The sequence below is a fragment of the Myiozetetes cayanensis genome, unplaced genomic scaffold, assembly GCF_022539395.1.
Source record: "Myiozetetes cayanensis isolate MyiCay16 unplaced genomic scaffold, myiCay2020 scf1, whole genome shotgun sequence".
Taxonomy (NCBI): Eukaryota; Metazoa; Chordata; class Aves; order Passeriformes; family Tyrannidae; genus Myiozetetes; species Myiozetetes cayanensis.
In genome coordinates this window covers 12,405,266-12,426,171 of record NW_026086604.1, presented here as the reverse complement: position 1 = coordinate 12,426,171, position 20,906 = coordinate 12,405,266, and the positions used below count along the sequence as shown (strand labels likewise).

Below are 20,906 nucleotides of genomic sequence, written 5' to 3'. Positions count from 1 at the left end.
TTCCTGTTACCACCTGATGGACTGAAGTCATGGATAGAGCACCTGCACAACAGGTGAATTTCATAAAGGATCCCTTTAGGTCAATCAATACTGTCTTTGTGAGTAAATTTCCCCTGTTCTACTTATATCCATAAGTTAAGTATTCCTCTGAACTAATTATTTTGACTTCTTATGGGGAGAAAAGCAATAGGGAAATAATCCCACTTGGTGATGGGGGGCAAAGGAGAAGCACATGAATAATGGTCCTTTGCAACTGCTCTTCTGTCCCCTCACTGTCCTGGATACAGCACTACCAACTCAGGCAGGATCTCCCACTTCCATGCAGCTACTCTCAGGGCAGACATTTTTCAGAACTCCTAGACACATAGTCAAGGTGAACAGGATGAACAAGAGGAGCCAGATCTTTTATGCTGAATGTAGAAACCTCGCTGCAAGAATGTGGGCTTTCATATTACACTATTTATAACATAATGGATGATACAGCAATGGTGAAAAACATGCTACAGCAAAAACACACTTGGATTCTGAATCAGACATTTGTCCTCCTGTGATAAGCTGGTTTACAGGACCCCAACAGAGAGAGATGTTTCTTGTTTTTCTGGCTCATGAGAATGTGGATTCTGAACTAAGCAGCTATATTTTGCACTACAGGGAGGGTTGCTCCAGCACTTCATTCACACCAGTGAAATCCCTGAGCGATAAACAAAACATCAGTCTCAGCTGCTTGAAATGTACAGAGTCACCCAGCATTCCTGTTTCACAGCTCAGGATAAGAGGTTTATTCGCTGCACGGTTCTGAAACTTCAGGCTTCAGCCAGAGGTCACAGTTGTGAATGACAGGCTGAGAGAGGAAGAGATACATACACATCAAACGTTTCAGCATCCAACTTAGACACCTGAAACAAGACAGCATGGGTACTTCTAACTATGCAACACATGACAGAAAAAGTCTATTGAAAATGAAGATAGAAGCAAGCACACTAATTATTGTGCATTACTTATAATCACAGAATGAGACATTAGAAAGGCACATTGCCCTCAAGTGTAATTATTTCAGCTATGCGATAGTAACATTTAACAAATATTATTAAGTCCACTTCTTCAGACATACTGTACACTCAGATTCTGTGCCCATTTTCGCTCTTATTAAGGAAGACCCAATGCAATAACTGGTGTTTTGTCACTGTTGCAGTCAAAGAGTGGGGAGAGGAAAAAAAATTGGGGAAAAAAAAAATAAATCACACACTATATGTATTGACTTTCATTGTGGTGAGCTGTTGTGGACATTGGTAATCTGTTAACTACTGCTCCAAAAAAAATCACCTAAGAAAAGCAAACTTTCTGTCAGAAAACAGTCTGTCAGAAAGTGTCACTTTCATCATCCAGGGTGAGCACCTCCACTGGGAAACACGGAGAGGTCTGCAATTCAAACACCCTCCCACCCTGCCACACCATTTTACAGCAAAATCTGGAGGAGTGGAACAGCCCAGCTGGGGTTTTGTTGAACCTTCACTTCAATAGGTAAAATGTTTGTTAACGTCAGTCAATCCAATCTGCGTTCTTATTCCCATATCCTGTGGCCACCAGAAGTCTCACAGGAAGACCACACAAAACGGTAAAACCTCTTTGCCCCAGTTCAGTGGGCATTGGTGTTTCTCAACAGACTGCAAAAAAAACCAACCATCTAGTGCCAACACCCCTGCCATGGGGAGGGACACTCCCACTGGACAAGGTTGCTCAAAGTCTCATCCAGTCTGGCCTAATACTGTATTTCTCATCCAACCCATTTGATAAGCTTGACCAAAAAGAAAAAACATTAAGAAACAAAAGCCACTGATTAAAAACCTAGAGAATTCTTCTAGAAAATTACTTTTTCTAGTCTCTCATTAGAGAACAGCACCAGGACATTTTTTTCTTTAAATAACTGACAAAACTTTTATATTTCTAAGAATTCTGTAACACCCTTATTATTTAAAAGCCACACTCTTTTGTGCTTGGACTTTTCATCGCACACTTAACACACATTCCCCAAATACTTTCCAATCAGAGCAGAGCTCCACTCCTGGGGAAGCCACATGACCTGTTTTCACCCCACTCAGTCCTGACCTGGGCCCAGTAAGCTGAGATAAATTCTCATCCTCTTATTACTGAGCTCATCAGCCCTTCAGTGTTGCTTGGTGTCATTTTGAAAAAAAGTATTTTTTTAAGACAGCAAAAGCAACCAAAAGAATTACTGAGCTACACTGCAACAAAAAGTATAGTCTAATTGTGTCTATATAGCACTCAGCAACATAAGACAAGATAAAAGCTTCTCACTTCTTTTACCAGGTTTTTTTTTTTTTTTTACTTTTCGTAGTTTTCATGAACATTTTAAAGGACTGTTAATTTGTCTCGAGTCGGATAAAAAAACCTGCAATAAAACATAAAAAGTCTAACTGCAGTGGTTGCCATTAGAAAGCCTTTATTACTTGCTACTGCTGCTACCACATAATGAGACAAAGTGTGTCACCAGATATGCACACCTTACTTAGAACTCAAAACTCGCTGAATAAATAATCTTCTAACAAGTGACAGACCAGGTTTGGGTCTCACGTTCACAATGAACACAGATTTGTGAGTGCAGCATGTGGGAGGCCTTGATAAAAGTTACTACTTCCATAAGAGATCATTTGCTGAACCTTGTTAGAAAAGTCACCTGTTAAACCATACTCAGAGAAGTACAGGACTCCAAAAGTATAATAAAATTTTTTGTTTGTTTGCTTTTAAGAGAACTCTACTCTATAACTATGATATTAAAACCAAACAGAGCCAGAAGCAGAATTTTAATGAAAAAAGAATTCCACAAAACACACATAACAGAGGTTAGATGTAGATGGTGTTAAAGAAATAATTTATATTTTAAAAACTATATTAGAAAGCATCCTTGCCTTGTACAATGAATTTTGCACTCTGTAAAAGTAACCGGTTAACTCAACTGCTTGTTTTTATATACCATAAATGCTGAAAAATCAATTACTGACCAAGGAAATGTGTATATTGATATACACAAATAAAAACTGAAGTATTTTTACACTTCATCTATTTTCCTAATTTGTATTATACCCTGTACATTATCAGAGTCTGACTGGATTATGCACATCAGTTTAGATATTAATAACTTCGGCCTTTTCTGGTCTTGCTTGTATTTGTAATAAGGTGGTTCCTCAGAGAACCAGCTGAGGGAGGCTAAGATCACTGTTCCATTTTCCATTCAAATTCTATCTCAGCCTATAAAACTTAGATTCCATACTCATCAGGAACTTAAAAATGAGTGATCCTTCACTCACACTACACTCTCTATTGTCTGCATCCCAAATACAGAAACAAATACTTCTACTCCCATAATTACATTACAGTAGCTGCATAAAAAGGAAATTTAAATCTATCTGTAACACATGAGTTACTACTGTTCTGTAATTCTATAGCTCAGGACAGAAAAAGTAGGACACATTTCATTATAAAGGAGATTTTGTTTGGTTTTTTGGACAGCAAAACCAGCTGTTGAAAGTGCTGGAAGTGGTCTCCATGAAGACAAATTAGAAAGCTGAAAGCAGAGAAGAGGGTCTGGAAGGCATCTTAAATTACATTCAATATATTGCATTGCTTTGTGCAATGTAAGTCTCACTACTGTGGATATGAGATATGTGTTAATATTATTTGGATACCTAGGATTGCAAAGAAATCTTTTTTAAAACATCTGAGCAATGAGGAATTATAAAACAAATGGCTCTGCCCACAATGTTTTATTTACAATACTTACCTCTATTCCTGCTCATCTTTGCACTGTACAGATATGACTGCATGGATGAAGTTTCATAATAACAGCTTAATTCAACTCTTGAAGCCACACAAGTTAAAATCCAACCCTTTATTCACATTTTCGAGGATAAAGCAACACAGTTTTTAAATTTAAGCCAGAGCAAGCCAGAAAAGACAGGCCACCTCAGGCTATAACATATGAATTCAAACATCACTAAATTAATACAACACATAAAAGACAAAGGTACTAACCATGCAGCAATACATTCAGAAAAAAATTCCACTAGCTTGATACTATTGTGCCAAGTTTATTCCATCAAACAAAAATTCTGTTGATTTGTTTTGTTTTTAAACGTGAAGCATGCCCAATTTTCTAAACAAAGCTACCGCAATCAGATGTAGGAAACCAACAGTGGATTTCACTACCTTGAGAGCACTATGCTTCCCCTCTTCCCCAGCTGTCTCCACCAAGGACAGCCTGTTTTCTATCCATCAGTCCAACAATTACAGCTCAGACAGTGGAAAACAGGCTCCATAACATTAAATCACTGATATATTTCATCCTGATTTTTCATTAGGATAAGTCTTTTGCAAGCAAAGATGTTTGATATGACTGTGTTCCACGCCAACTACACATGAGCCCATTTTCAGTTGCATCATTTAGCTTCTTCACTCCCAAGCTTGTAAGTTCTGCTCCAAGTTTAACACACCTCTTTCAGCTTTCAATATAGGGCAGATTTTCATCTGCTGATGTTGAAACATGAGCAGGGTTAGCTTGTCTTTCTCTGTGAAAAGCTGGGTAAATAAATTATTAGCTGAGCTTTGTCTCAAAGCCCATCCAAAATTCGGTGTCCTTGTTACCAAAGGGATGACGCAAAGCAGATAAGCACAAACCTGTTCTCCAAGGGTTCAAGAGAAATCAGCAACATGCTTCATAAAGGCCACCAAATACACTGCAAAAGTAGCAGTGATTTTAATCATTGCCAAACTGTAGTGGATCTAGTTGGATGAATTAAGTCAGAATGAATGAGTGTTAATTGCATTAATTTAAAACCAGATATTTTAGATAAAAACCTGAATGGAGAATTCATACCAAGCCTCTATTGTCAAGGCTACTGCTCAAAACATTTAATGATATTTTATTTTAAAAGTGAAATACATCACAACCATATGTGTATTACTTATTAGGTTTATTGTACTCTTGGCAGTAGGAAATACTTCTACTTGCTCAGTCATTGAAATAATTTCTATTGCCTTTTTTGAACGTTAAGAAAAAGACACTCATTTTATTTGCTCTACTAACTCTCAAAGTGTCAGATTCAGTAAAAACTTGATTTTCCACTCTGCCGAAATCATGCCCAAACCAAAAGGTTTTAGGCCTTTAAAGATAAAAAAGACTGATAAGGCTTTTAAAGAATCTCTCACAATTATTTTTTTAACATTCTCTTACTTTTCATTCTAGTTAAAAATGTATCTAATATGACAAATTTTTGTCCTATACCCAAAGTATCTGGAGCACACACATTCACCTGCACTTGGTAGTCATGTCTGCTGCACTCAAACAAAAAGCAGCAGCTTATGAATAAGAAGAGATGCTACATTTGTTTTTAGGAATTTACCTCTGAACTATGTTTGTTCACCATCATATTCAGACACAGAAGAATTGGCCTAGTATTTTACCTAAAATGAGTTACAGTTTATTAAAATCAGTCACCCATATAAAAATCTGTATATTCATATATCCAAAGAACCTTTCTCTTCCTTTACCTGCCCCAGGAAAAAGCAAATAAGCAAACAAAAAAAAACACTCAAGAAAAACATCTGTTCCCATTCTGATTGTAACCCAAGTCATTTTAGGGAAAAAAAAGTCTCCATGGTGCCTGAAAAAGAGCAATTTCAGTATTTTAATTATCTTCATTTAGAGAAAAATAAAATAGTGCAATGTCCAAGATGCGTGTGTGCTAGAACTCCATGGCAATACTTTGCTTCTGTAAAAACCACTCAGTATCACAGACTGATACTTTTGCACCTTTTTATGTCTTTAAACAGAATTATAAATGCTTTTTAAGCAGTAGCCAGGACTTCAAGAAGCCTGGATTCTTTAAGAGTCACCAAAATAAATAAGAATCCAGTCCTACCTACCTTAGATATTTCTGGCTCCACTTGTCTCTTGGGTGTCTCTTTTGACTCAGGCCCTTTTGGGGCACTAGTGTTCTTAACCGAGGGCGATTCAACTCCTTCACCTTCAAGTTGTAGATTAATACCTTCTGTGGGGACAGGATGATCAATACCATTTGGATTCAGATTGCAATGGATAGCTGGGCAATAAAACATAAGAAAGAGAAACACTGCTTAGGAAAGAAGTACACAATGTTTCAAACATTTAGCACAAACTACTGAGAAGTGCCATGTGGTAACCCAGAGCTATGTCAGACCATAGCAAATGAACCATCTGTACCTTGATGCAGATTCAGGGTGAGATATTTGAGAAAGAAAATGAGAGAAATGCAGCATTGTATTAAGACTATTTAGTTCAGGCTACTGTGTTGAATTGTGCTCCACCAGACTCACTGCACCATCTAAGATCCTCAACTTAACAGCTTTTACCAGGTATTCATCATTCAACCATACCTTTTTTCCTTTTTAAACAAGTAAGTTGAAGTTTTTCTATTACGTTTTCAATTCCTACATTTTAGGTCCTAAAGAATGTGGGATAAGTAAGCTGTATGCAGCAAGTCAGCAAGTCATTCTCTGCACAGAGTAATGACTTAGCTGATTATCTCTCCTTCAGCCCTTTGTACCACTGCAAGTTACCACCTACACCATCCTAACAAGCAAGAGAAATGTACTCTCTAGGAGTATATAATGAGATGTAGACTAATGACAGCAGAATAAGGAAAGTGTCCAGAAAAAATAAACAAAACAAATGCAAACTATACCACAGAAATGCCCATTTAAAACTACGGCAGCAGTTTGTTTTCTGCCCAAATTTTTACAGTTTCAACACTCACATAGACTTTAACAACCTTCTTGGCATGCATGGCAATTTTAAAATGTGTGGATCTGAGGCAACTTCCCCTTCATGAGACTATCCCACTTTTGCATTTATACTCCTGCGTAACTGTGCTACTTTTAGTGCTACTTGTAATTAATGGTCCCAACTTCCCATGTGCAAAAGAACTTTGCTCAGATACTGTGATGTAATGTTTGACAGACCTGAACAGAAACCTAAACCACAATGTAAAGCCAAAATAAAAGCTGCCCTTTTACCCTTGCTTGGCTTAGAAGGAAAGGGTGTGGAGCCGGGGAGGGAATCAGAACTGCCAGTTTCTACCAGCTACAGATCAGCCCTGCAAAGCCTCTCAGGGGAAACTGGCTCAAGCTCACAGAGAAGGTAAAGGGTTCTTTAACTACAACACCTTTTGAAAATTCATTCACCTTATATCCCAGAGTCTTAATTGAAAACTTTGAGCCTAAGTTACAGCAATTCCTTGGTACAGAATTAAAACAAAGGGCGAAAACTTAGCCTTTTCTCCTTTGAATTTTTAAAAACTTTCAAATATTTGTAAAAGATAAGTGATCTCTGTGAGCACCACAATACCTACACGTGCAAGTCAGGACAGAAACACCTTCTACAGCAACTTAAAAATCAGAAATGATTCTGTGCTTTATATCAGTGTGTCTTAAGACACCAAAAAATTCTCTCTTTCCTAGATCATATCCACCTACTATTGTCTAACTCCTCTAGAACATATTTACCTACCTCAAAGAAAGACACAATTACTAACAATTACTTTGCTTATCCTCCAGACCACAGAAAAGATGGATGTGATCCACCAGACAGATTTTTTTCACAGCCCAATGAGGATGGAAACTGTTCTTACAGTAGCCAAACTAATTCACTCCTTCACAAAAAGTTGGAGATATTCTAACCAACATGTTAAAGTACTCCAGGACACCCTACTCCAGCAAGGGCTGGAAATTAGCAGTAAAAGGCACTTGGTATGTAATGTGGTCCATAAAAATCCTCCAACTGTCTTCCATAAGGACCTTGCCTAGCTGAAGACTCCTGCACACACCTCTGAAATGCTATCAGACACCAGCAACACCCAAAACAGGCAATTTTTGACTGTCAGCTCTGTTCCAGTGCTCACCAGAGAGAAATGACAAAGCACAGCGGGTCTTAACCCTGCCTGAAAGAACACTGCCAGCAGCAAGCTTCCTGTGAATTGCAACTCCTCCCTTCCCAGTGCCCCCAAACAATAGGGATTAGGGAGGAGGGTGGTAGAGAATGAACAAGGAAATCCTTCTGGGTTACAGCACTCATTTACCATGCATTACAGGAAGCTATAAATGATAGAGGTTTCTGATAACATGGTAGCATGATGACTAACCTTATCTCCTTCTACATATGACCAGGTGATTTGCTTAATGGATGAAGGAAAGGCTGTGGATGTTGTCTACTGGGACTTCAGTAAAACCCTTGATACTGTCTCCCACAGCATCCTCCCAGTGAAACTGGCTTCTTATGGCTCAGATGGGTGTTCTGTTCACTGGGTGTAAAGCTGGCTGGATGGCCAGGCCCAGGCAGTCGTGGTGGATGGAGTACATAGAGTTGGTGGCCGGTCACAAGTGCAGTTCCCCAGGGCTCAGTACTGGGGCCATGTCTGTTTAGTACCTATCAGTGATCTGGATGAGGGGATCAAGGGCATCCTCAAAAAATTTGCAGGTAACACCAAGTTAGGCAGAAGTGCTGATCTGCTGGAGGTTAGCAAGCTCTACAGAGGGATCTGGACGGTCTGAATCAATGGGCTGAGGCCAATTATATGAGGTTCAATAAGGTGAAGTGCTGGGTCCTGCACTTGGGTCACAACAACCCCAGGCAGCCCTAAAGGCTGAGGAACAGTGGCTGGAAAGCTGCCCAGCGAAAAGGACCTGCGGGTGTTGGTTGACAGCAGCTGAACATGAGCCAGCAGTGTGCCCAGGTGGCCAAGAAGGCCAATGGAATTCTGGCCTGTATCAGAAAGAGTGTGGCCAGCAGGATCAGGGAAGTGATTGTCCCCCTATACTCAGCACTGGTGAGGCCACACCTCGCATCCTGTGTCCAGTTTTGGGCCTCTCAGAAAGACATTGAGGGCTTGGAATGTCTTGGAATGTCCAAAGAAGGGCAACAAAGCAGCAAAGGAGCAGCTGAGGGAGCTGAGGTTCTGTACCATGGAGAAGAGGACACTCAGGGGGACCTTATCACTCCTCCAGGTGGGGATCAGTCTCTTCTCCCAAGTAATAAGTGATGGGACAAGAGGAAATGGCCTCAGGTTGGGAGGTTAAGGTTGGATTTTAGGAAAAATTTCTTCATGAAAAGGGTTGTCAAGCATTGGAACAGGCTGCCCAGGGCAGTGGTGGAGTCACCATCCCTCTAAGTATTTAAAAGAGATGTAGACGTGACACTCAGGGACATGGTTTAGCGGTGGACTTGCCAGTGCTGGGTTAAGGGTTGGACTCGATCTCAAAGGTCTTTTCCACCTTAAAGGATTCTATAACTCTATAACATCACCTGAATGGCTTAAAAATTAAATACATCACTTGACAAGATGCTGCCCATAATGAATGTTAGTGCTGTTTCAGCAATGCTTTTTATTGGACTCCTTCAGGATACAAAAGAGAAAAAATGGAAGAGGCTGCTAGCAATTAAATACATGGTGATTACCTTTTAATTGAAAACAGATGACTGGTTAAAAGAAACACAGGCTGCCACAGGAGACCTTTACAGAGTTGTGAATACTGGAGACAGAAACTTTTTTTTAAATTTCCTAGGGGTATTTATTTCCTAAAGAGAATAAGTATCTCAGTCACTTGGCAAAGCTAATCTCTCTTTGTCATGACACATCTTCAGGTGACCAGTTCTATTGTTGCTGCCTCCAACCCTGAGCTACACCCAGGATAGGAAGCAAAGAATATTTGCTTGCATGGGTCTGTTATTTCCTGTTACCACACAAAAAAAGCACTGATCCATCTCTGTGGCAGACAGAGGTAGAGCTCTTGCCTCCTTTTAAATATCAATACAAACCAAAATTGCTCCAAGATTTGTTAAAAGTAAGGAAAGAGGTTGATGTTTGGTCAATAATAATTTATTCTCTTCTTAAATCAGCACCTTATATAATTTTATCTAGATAAGGTCAGCTGTAAACTCAGGATCAACTATCAAACCTAATGGGATTTGAGGGGCTAACAGCACCGAGGGTTAACACTCCATAGAACTGAGTTTAAACAGCTCTCAGAATATAAACACAAATCAGTAACTTTGCCACAGCCCAAGTGCTCTGACCCTCTTAGCTGACACTTCTTAAATCTCTTTCAGAACTTAATGACATTCAACTGGAAAAGATTCTACCTATAGACAAAGTAGTTTCTTACTACAATATCATCCAGACCCTTATTTCTCATTACCCTGGTTTTGGCTAACACCAGCTCATCCCACCTTTTGTATTCAGACCATTTCCTCACACCACTGCTTTGACAATATTCCTACTGCCTCAGCACCTCTTCATTCTACCAAACTACATCCATCTCATCAGTTCCAGACTTTGAAAGTCCATCAAGACAACAAACACCCTCCAAATCAGCTGATAGTATCAGCCTAATACCACTGGATATCAGCAGTATAATGAGCTTTTGAAACAGAATCTCTTCCAATATTTTTCCATACAATCTCAATATTCATATATCATCCATATGTCTCACTAATACAACTCTTCATCCAATTTCAGATCACTTAAATTCTCCTTTCCCTGCTGAAAACCCCACCTCACCATTGATTAATGCCATGTCTCTCTTCATGCTTCCCTAACAATTGTCATTTAACTTGGGTTGAAAGCTTTCTGTGATGGGAACTTGTTTCCATTTGGAGAGGGAGGGTGGATGTTCTGTAGAGCTCTGCAGAGCAACAAGCACATGATGAATGGTGCTGGCAGACACAATACCATATAGATCAACAGATAACATTTATGAACAAACTATTATTTAAAACAAAGGTACTCAAGTGTTCTTGTACTCCTAACTCAATGGTTGAGCTGAATATACTGGAAAATATCCACTTTTCCAGAACTTAAAGAAAAGACTGCTGAGATCTGCTAAGTTATGAGAGTCAACAGCTCTGAGAGAAAACTAGTTAAGTGGAGCACCCAAATTGTAAAAATGACTCCATGAGTGTCCTAAAAAAATAGAGAAAGAACAAAATTAATGCAATACATGGTGACTTTTTTCCACATGGTGGAACACAAACCCAAGTCCTTTCCATGTATAAAGAGCAAGAGAATTTGTTGCCCTGCAGGAGCTGCCCGATACACGTGAGCCGAGCCCCGTGCCCACACAGATCCCTCACAGCCCGTGCAGGCAGTTTGAAAGGAGAGCACACAGGGCAATGTGAATGCTCTGCTCCCCTCGCTACCTCCCTCCCATACGTGCCTGCCTCCCGGGTGGCAAGCAGCCAAGAGACAGCTTGTCTGAGCACGCTTGATGGTACACAGAAGTCACCAAGAGCCACGGTAAGTTACTGGCATCTGGGGGCAAGCCTTGTCTTTTCCTGGAGGGTACTCTGTGAATCCTGTCTGGAAAAAAGCCTGAAGGCACCGTTTAAAACACAGCCTTGATACATCCAAAGTTTTGCACGGGCAGATGGAAAGTCTTTGTCTCTCCACCTGTAGGCTCAACGCTTAGCTGATAAATCTATGATCAATTGCTACCTCTGTGCAGTCCACTGCCTACCGTGTCAAACATTTTGTAACTACTTGTTTCAGTGGGAATACTGCTGGCTGCCTAAAATTTTAAACAGATCAATTAAGGCTATATTAAAGCATATTTGGCAAGTACTTGAGTTACATGAAATAACAATTGTTCTATTCTAAAAAGTGATCGAGTAAAAATAGCATCATCTTACTCATGTGCCCCGTTCTCTGTGCATCATAGTCATATGTTCGTTCGCTTTTGCTATTTGGAGACAAAAAGCAGGCACAGGAGATACCCATCCAACCTCTAACAATCCTTAGAAAACTTTCATGTGTCAAATACTGGCAGCCTTGCAAGCTTCATTTTATATATTCATTTCACAGACTCAGCTGCACAATACTAAGAGGTAAGTCCATACAGTACACCCACTACTCCCACCATAAAATGCCACACTGGTGAAAAGGACAAACAGAAGTTCATCCCTACAGTCTGAGCACTAACAAAGCCAGGTTGGGCATAGCAGGGACTTTATAAACAGGGTCCAAACATCTTTTCAGTCATCTCAGTAGTCACAAAGGTCATGAAGATTTACAAGGTATTGCCAGGGAAAAAGATCTTTGGACAGTAGCTCTGGACCTATTCCTTCCATCTCCACTCATTTATTTGTCAAAAGCAAAGCAAATCTCCAACCACATCAAATTTTGCAGTCAGCACCTTCAGTCAGATTTCTGTGCACTTCCAGATGCTGCATTTCAATACCAAGTAGTCAAACAGCATCCCTAAGGCTTTTTGCTTGCAAATTCACAACCTGCTTTAACTGGGTTGATCAGATAGGAGACATTTACATTGAGAACACTGAGGTCTCATTCAGATTGAGATGGCTCCTCAAACAGACCAAATGAGCACGAAGGATCTGCACTGCCAGGCCCTTCCTGTATTTCCCAAAGCTTGTACTTCATTAGTAACTCTGAATATCCCCAGAAACACGGGATTATTTCAAAGATTATATCTGATATGAGCAGTTAGTACCACTGCTATAATACTAAAAAATAAGACTAAAACCAGATAATAAAGATAGCTTTAATTTGTACTATAAAATTTAGAATTATTTTGACTACTTTGTCTGGCAGAAAGTTTTTTCCCCAGTCATCAGTTTCCATAACTCCTATGGATGGTCCAGCAGCCTCACCGATCAGCTTCTAGTTTTGAATTACTTCTCCATAACAGTCCTATCTCTACCTAAGGTAAATTGGTAGAGTTCCCCCAACCAATCACTTAGGACCAGCTGAAACTGCAGTCAAAGTTTCACATGAATACAATCTGCTGCTTATGTTGCCACCTAGTAAATACTGCTGGCAACCTGCTGAGCAAGCAGCTTCAAGATTTTGCCCACTCTATTTCTCAAAACTAACGGCCTATCTAACGGCCACCAAATCAGCAGCATTCACACAGAGCAAAGAAGCCCAGCAAATCAGTCAGGATGTTTTCTACTTCAGTACAGATAACATGAATTTATCAGAGACCTCCTCTAGGCTGAAATCCCAAAGTACTTAACTGAAGTAATATTGGTGTCTAGCTATTTGCTTCTGTTGGTCAGCATCAAAAATCAGCATTAAGCAATTGCAAACAGGCTGTGCCAAAAAGCAGGCCAGTGCTGAGCTGTGGAGTGCATTATAAACCGCTGCTCCTGATGAGCTGTGCCTGGAGCTTTGAGCCCAAAGCTCAGAGAGACAGAGGCAGCAAGGCTTAGCAGACAGAGACACACACTGCTGTACCTGCAGGTCCCTTCAGAGAGCTGCTTGTGTTTCTAGCCTCTCCAAAAGAACTACTAATCATCTACCGGATTAATCAATTTAACAAACAAGCTTCTTTCTTACAAGATATGAATTTTACAATCAAGACTTGGTTCAAGCAGTGGGACCTGCCCAACAGCTGGGAGGTATCTTGAAGGGTAAGAGAAGAGACAGCTCAGCAGCAAAGAATTGTACACTGAACCAGATTGAGATGGGCAGGGAGCGCAGAGCAAAGGGGAGACAGGTGTAGGAAGAGGACAGAGGCAGAAGGGGATAAAGTGTTCAGAAGAGGAGTGATCATTTTAGTTTGTAACTGTGAGTTGTGGGGCTTTTGCCTTTTTTACCCCTTTAGAATTATCATCAGCAAGAAAATTTAAAGTTAACTGCATTCCTGATGCAGCTATCCCAGAACAACTCTAGCTAGACAACTGGGTAGTCATCAACCAATTACTACTACAGGCCACTCATTCTTTCCAGAAACAATGAAAAAGTACCCAAAACTAAAGCCAAAGAATAATACAGAAAAAGTGTGTTTTCTGAGAAAATCTGCTACACTTCACATACATCTCCCAAACACACTTCAACTATAAAATGATACAAAGTCTTGCACAGGATCAGGAATATATCAAGAAACCAGAATGAGTAACTTAGGAGTTTCATATCTAGAATCAAACTAAACTCATAATTTGTATGAAGGTCACACAAATCTTGAGTGTAGGGAAAGAAGAACACCTTAGTTCTCTACAGAACAGAAACACTAAGCCCAGAATAAAAAAATCCTCTTCTTGTATGGGTTGAGTTTGACTTCTGAGACCTTCATCCCACCAGGATACGTATGTAGTTAGGTTTGTTCAACTAAAAAATTTCCTTGTGCATTTTTTTCCATTTTCCTAAGGTAAACTACTTATTTTATGTATGGCAATATCCACTTGCCATCTCTTATCTCACAGACTTCAGCAAATGCTGTAAACATAAAAGACAGTTTCTGTTACACCTGCTCTTCAGGAGACAGACTGCATGTCATCACTATGCTAGATAGACCTTGAAGCCTCAACGATGCAAGTTCAGCCTTTGTAACAGCCAAAGGATTTCATGATAAAAAGCAGGCACAGTGACTGGACAGCCAAATTATTTCTGAAGCATTTTCTCATTCCATTTTAATAAAGGTACAGTGGGTACAAGCAGCTCTCGAATTCACACAAGTAATAGAGGCTCACTGAAAAATGAACCAAGTCAGTGAATAAATAAGGCCAGACTACCACAAATCCTGTACAGGTACAGATAAAGAGGAGAATACCGGCACAGAAGGGGACCAAGTGAGCTATGTAATTATCTTAGAGCAAAATGGATCTTAGTGAACAAAGTAATAAAGGTCACTAAGTTACATGCATCACATGTACACTAGAACATAATTTGAGCGATGGATTAAAGTACAAAATAGTTGGTAATTTGTTTTGAAAACTAATTGCATCCTCTGTTAATAAGAAGGCTTGTGTGAGCATCTACAGAGCTTCTCTTGAAAAGAGAACAATTCTGGATTTCAAGACTGTGAGATACACAGACTTGCAATCAAAGAGGGTGCTATAAGAGATAAGAAGTATGAAAAACAAAGAAAATGAAGTGGTAGATAGAGAGGAAAAGATCTAAAATAATTCTCTCTCACAAGGAAAAGTATTCACCATACATTACAACTGCCAGTCACCAGCCAACTTAGGCAAACTCCAGACTAGGTATCACTGTTGCCTTCAAGATTTTAGAAGAGAGAATTAACACATCTGTGTTTGCAACAGGTCTTCATTAGTTCCAGTATTCCTGGAAGAAACTTGTTTTGTAATGACTGTTTAGGAAATTAGCTATTCATGCTTCACCACAAATTATATTTCTGAGAATGCCTCTTCTCAAGTCCTAACAGCACTTCTATTCAATTCTACAACCAGCCAGCAAGTACATCAAAAACCTTTTTTAAACACTAGTGGGCCTGTCCGGCACATAAAGAACAGCTCAGACACACACAGTGTGTCTTTATTATGTCACCAGAGGTGCACTGTCCCACACATGTATCACAGATCTCTGTCTTCATCCTGCTTACAAAAGCTGGTATCTGCTGAACACATGGCACAGAAATGGTTGCAATTTAGCTGAGGACCCAGGCTTCATTTCTTGTCACATGAATGATGCACAGTCATCAAAATGCAAAGGAAAATATTCATTCTCACTAGCATAACTAGTATGCAGTCTGGCAGTTGACTTCTTTTCAGTCCTGGCTTTCTCTCAACTGCTCATAAGTTACCTCTTTTATCATTGTTCGAGGCTACCCCTTCCCTTACACATTTAACTGAAGAGTCTGGAAATGCCTTCTTTCCTTCCCCCAGCAAAATTCTTCACCTCCTACTGCTTACTCATACCACTGTATCCTACTCACTCTAGTACCCCAGATGATTTGTGTAGCAACAAACCCTTAGCCAAGAACACACAGAGGACAATCCAAGAGAAAGATTCTATTGACACACAATTCTCTTTCTTTATGTTTATGAAACAGCATTACTAAAAGTCTCTTTCTTGCTTTTACTAGTTTATTTGCAAAGAAGCAAATCAACTCAGCTAAAATCCCCTGTGGGGGAAGAAAATAAAACTTAAAAAAAAAAAAAAGCCACAAAGACAAGGCAGAGGAGAACAAATAAGTGGGGAAATGGAGGGAACTAATGACCTGAATGTTCAGCAAGCAAAGTTCCACATTATATAGAGATGGATAAGGTTGCACTCAGACAGGCTAAAATCCACACCAAATGTCTCCCTCACATCCTTTTCCTGGTCAGTCCCATACTCCCTGCAAGCCTATTAGATCCTGTAATTGAATGTGGAGTTCACTTCAATCAAAGTTCAGTTCAATGCACACCTGCTTGCTTCTTCCAGGAGCAGCACATCCTTGGGTGAATTCTTGTTGTTTCAAGTAATGAACCTGCTCTTTAATGCCAAGTTTAGCTCATGCTGCACAGAGAACATAGAGCTACTGACAGCAAGTCCCTTACCCTTTTGCCACAGGGCACTCCTGAAGAGAGAAAAAGGTGAGGGAACATACAACCCACCCAAGACAGAGGCCACTAAGGGTATATCTGTAGATCTAATTGGCTTCCTGAAGGTCTTTCTCAGACCATATTTCACCTCATTTATGCAGGTCAGTACCAATGTTTCCAACCCTACCTGCTGTGGGGAATCAGTATTTTCCAGGATGGCATTTCTACAGCTGCAGCCTAATTCAGGGCCCCTCCTTCCCCCCAGTCCCATTGACCTGACATAGCAGACAGTTCCTCTTACAGAGCAGTATCAGTTCTCACACGCTGGGAAAAAGAGATCTACATATCTTATGCATCACAACTCTGCCTGTTAACATTTTATAGCTCAGTGCCTAATTCCCCATCTCCTCTCTGTTTCTGGGTTGTCCTGGCCAAATTTTCCTCTCAGCTATTCGATGCAAATCAAGCTCTTGTGGTGAGTGGAATTGTTCTGGACACACACCAGGTGAACTAGACTTCTGTCATAAAAGTCATTAGGCTGGGTCAGACTAACAGTTTTGGCCTTTATGCCACTCTTTAAGAAAATGGTGTGAGACCAGGACATATAGGAACTGTTCCTGCCTCAGCAGGTTAGGGATGACCCAAAGTTGAAAGTGTACCTGGGGAACTCTGTGTTATATCAAAAACTATTTCCTTTTTTTATTCAAAGCACAAAACCCTACAGCTTAATTGTTCTGCCTTGTGACCCAGTTCATTTTTCCACCTCCTCCAAGCCATTCATCCAAACCATTCATCAAGGCCATTCTCTTCATGACCATCTCTTTTCCAAGTTAAAGAACGATAAACACTGTAACTTGCCTTCAGAGAATACATCTGTCTCTGACCAGCCAACTAACCTTTCCTGTATTCTTTCCCTCTTTTGGGGTGCGGCAAACTTTAAAAAAAAGGTTTTTTTGAATGCTGCAGGGAGTATTCAAAATACAAGAGCAGTATGCAACGACACAGAAACAGAGATCTTCCTTGCCTTGTTCTGAGCTCTCCTCATAGTTCCTGAAGTCTTATTTGCTATTTTGACCAGCATCCATCAGCAAGGCTGCAGAAGACTTCACAATTACTCCATTTTCTAGCCCTTTTTTCCAGCTTTGCTTTTGGCACCTTTCAGAAGTACTCCCTCCATATTTTCTGCACGTTTTGAACGGATAAGTGAGGGCTGAGTCCTTCAGTTGTTATCCTGCAAGGGTAAATACCTGCATCCCTTCAAATGCAACAGCTTTCATGAGAAATAACCCAAAATAGGAGTGCTCAGTTCCAAACTCTGAATATCTCTTGTTCACAGAAAGGGACGTCCTTGCATCAGAGATGAAATGGTCTGGACGAAAAGGGGACACCAAAGAGACGAAACTGGGCACAAGTGATTATACCTGTCTCAGCCAGGACAGCAGAGGAAGTTGGCTCCAGAACCAGACACAGAAACTCAATAGTCAGTGCACTGAAAAGTAGCCTCCTAACAGCTCTACTACCTCTGCAAACTACCAGTACCATTTTCACAGACCAATGGACAAAATAAAAACTTACGGTGCTCTGCAGATACATAGGTCTGCACTCACTGGCAAGCCTACACAGAGGATGTTTTGGACAGAAACCTCCCCAGGGTAATCAACTCAACAACCAGCACCAGCCTGCAGCTCTCACACCACCCAGCTACAGTGCTTTACTCCGAGCCTGTCACTGCTGCTGTCCTGCCATAACCCTCGTGACACAGCAATACTGGGAAGCACTAGAGACTGGATCCAAGGAACTTGCTCTGGCCTCATATACTGAGCTATAAACAGAGGAACAAAGCTACACAACCTCCTTGGATGTTGCCAGCCATGCTTGGACATCACAGAAAACCAAACAAAACCTCCAAAACCTCTTGAAAACAGTTCTATTTTATAATTTCCATTTAAACAGTGAGCATGAGTACTTTCCAGAAATACTTTAGGAAATGCATCCAGTGTCTAACTTTTGTCATTTGCTTACTTGCATTCTTGGTGGAAAAGCATACGAACTTTCAAAGCATCACTCCTTCGCTTTGCCTATGTATACCACCACTTGACAAGTTTTATCCTTATGATGGGATTCGATTGTACAGAAATAGTAAATTTATATTAACCAATGTCCTCCTTGCACTTCTAAATCTTCCATGTATTTTAAAGAATAAGGTCAAACACTCAAGGAACTCTACCTAAATTGGTTGACCTGAAAGTACTTCTGAGTTTCCAGGAACACTGTTATCCTACAATGAAATTTCATCCAAGGGAAACACAATGTGACACCAAGTCTATACTAAACCTTGATTCCTGCCTAATACAGGTTCATTTCTAAAAGCAGAGAGGGGAAAATGATCAAATAACTGCAATCATATCCACTCTTTACTCAGCCTGAATACACCCAAAGAAACTCCACTGCAGTGACGTTCTTTGTTGCCACAGCTTCCTTTTGGCATCTTTAATTCCCACCATGGAATGCACCTCCTGAACTTCAGCTCACAGCCTCCCTACGTGATGCCTGAGAAGCATGGTTGTAACTGTTCAAAACAAAAACTTGGCAATGCAAAACAGACTCCTCAACTTAAACAGCTACATTTCTGCTTTGGAGAGGGATCCTGAACTGTGACTTTTTCAAGTGCAGCAACACAGATTGGAAAGCTCTAAGCAGTGGTTCAAAGCAGAGAAGCACACACTGCCACCAGGCTGTATGCACACTGCAGGGGTGGAAGAGAGGCTGTGCTGTTGCTGACCAAGAAATAAGGCTGTAGTTGTCACAGCCCAACAAGAAGGCTGCTACACGAATGTGGATAGGAGAAGACCTATGTATCCCATAATTGCTGATGAATTTTTTCAATAAATGGTCACAAAATAACATACAGAACACAAGACCAAAGGCTAGCATTCAAATCTTATGCCTATCTGTCCTGTGTGCACCTCCAGCACCAGTCTTAACCATCTCCTCTGCTATAACCCAGTGTGACTGTTTCAGCTGGAAAGTTGAAGTGAGATGTGTCTCTCAGTCCTGCTTCCAACTGGCAGAGCTTTCCAAGCCACATGTTGGAGTCCCTCTAGCTAAGAAGCGGTTAGACATTACTGAAGAAAACAAAAACACTGACGGAAGTATGTGCTATTTTTGAGTCAGAGGGCTTGTTACTTCTTTGCTCCATAGGCAAGTTAAGTGCGCTGAAACACCATCTATTAGATCACGTTCTCTGGAAACTTGGAGACATCTAGTCTGAGCTTGAAGTGGGTGTAGGACTAAGACAAAGTTGAATAAATGAATACCTGTCAAAAGAGTTGCACTTTTGGGCACACCCTGGAACAGTGTGATAGATACCTCCACTGAAAGCTGCTTCAAAGCTGTCCTTCAGGCGATCCTGAACTCGCTTTAACATTCTTGGCAGAGTTGGCATAGCACATCTATGAGCTCACCGTATCTCAGGTCTCTGAGGAAACACATGGCACTATTCAATATCCATGGAGTTGCTAGGCACTGAAGGCATTCCACCCAGGTGCATCACATAGCTGAAATTCAGAGGATCACTTTGACAGTTGGCTACAAGCTGCAAGTAACTTCAGCCCTGCAGCAATTAACCTTGACACCACACCCCAGAATGCCCTAACCTCCTTTGAGTCTTAATCCCCTTGAGGATTACCAAGGGGTAAGACCAGCATTGCCATTTTATGTGAGCAAGTCTCCACTTCTTAGTAAAAAACATTACCCTCTAGGAAGATCCAGGGTCTGAATAGCATGAGCCCACTACAGCAGAGCCATAGCAGAGAGGAAGTTTATACAAACTTTCAGGGGGAGACCTGCAACAAATGTACGTGTGCCCTTTCGAAAGCCTATACACAGCAAGAAAGGTGTTAGACCAAACTTCATTAAACAATATGAAATTGCTCCATGATATAATTAGCACCTTTTTTTTGCTCAGGAGTCTCAAAGACACCACAGGTCAGAGCTGCAGGGGATCCAACAGAACTGTGTGGATCACCTGCATGCATATATCATCTGGTGGGTACTGTCAGTCTCTCACTTTCCTGTGCAATAAACACTGTGGGGAAAAGAAATCATTTCTCTCTCTTCCTCTTTACCTCTGCTGCACAAGAGCAAAATGAAAAAAAAAATTTTTTGAGAACACTGTTGCAGAGATCAAAAGCCTTTTTCTACTGGCTCTGACCTAGTTCTTTCATTCTTACTAGAGGGAAAAAAACCACTTAAAGGAACATTGTCAAAACTGTTAGCTCTAAAAATAGACTTACCTTGGCAGTGCTCCCATCTAGATGGGCTCATATTAAGGAGTGCAAACTCACTTTCCCCATACACACACCAATCCTTTCATCAATCTGGAAGCACTGGAAGTATGAAGCCCAAAGGACCTCCCAGTCCACATAATCTTCTGGGACACTCAAATACATATTATATATAACTGGTAAGGAACTGTAGTACTCTCCAAATTCCTACTTCATATTTGCTAGTCCATTGCTGTCAGCTAACCCAGTAAAAAATTTTGGATATTTTCCTTAAGTAAACTGATGGAGAT

General features: G+C 40.6%; 1 protein-coding gene across 1 annotated transcript in view; it reads right to left on the bottom strand.

Moving 5' to 3' along the window:
- Nucleotides 1–20,906, bottom strand: part of SAMD12 (sterile alpha motif domain containing 12) — a 176,373-nt gene that overhangs the window by 152,383 nt on the left and 3,084 nt on the right. The window contains exon 2 of the mRNA XM_050305979.1: nt 5,941–6,116. Coding sequence (XP_050161936.1) covers nt 5,941–6,116 — 176 coding nt within the window. The remainder of the gene's footprint in view (nt 1–5,940; nt 6,117–20,906) is intronic.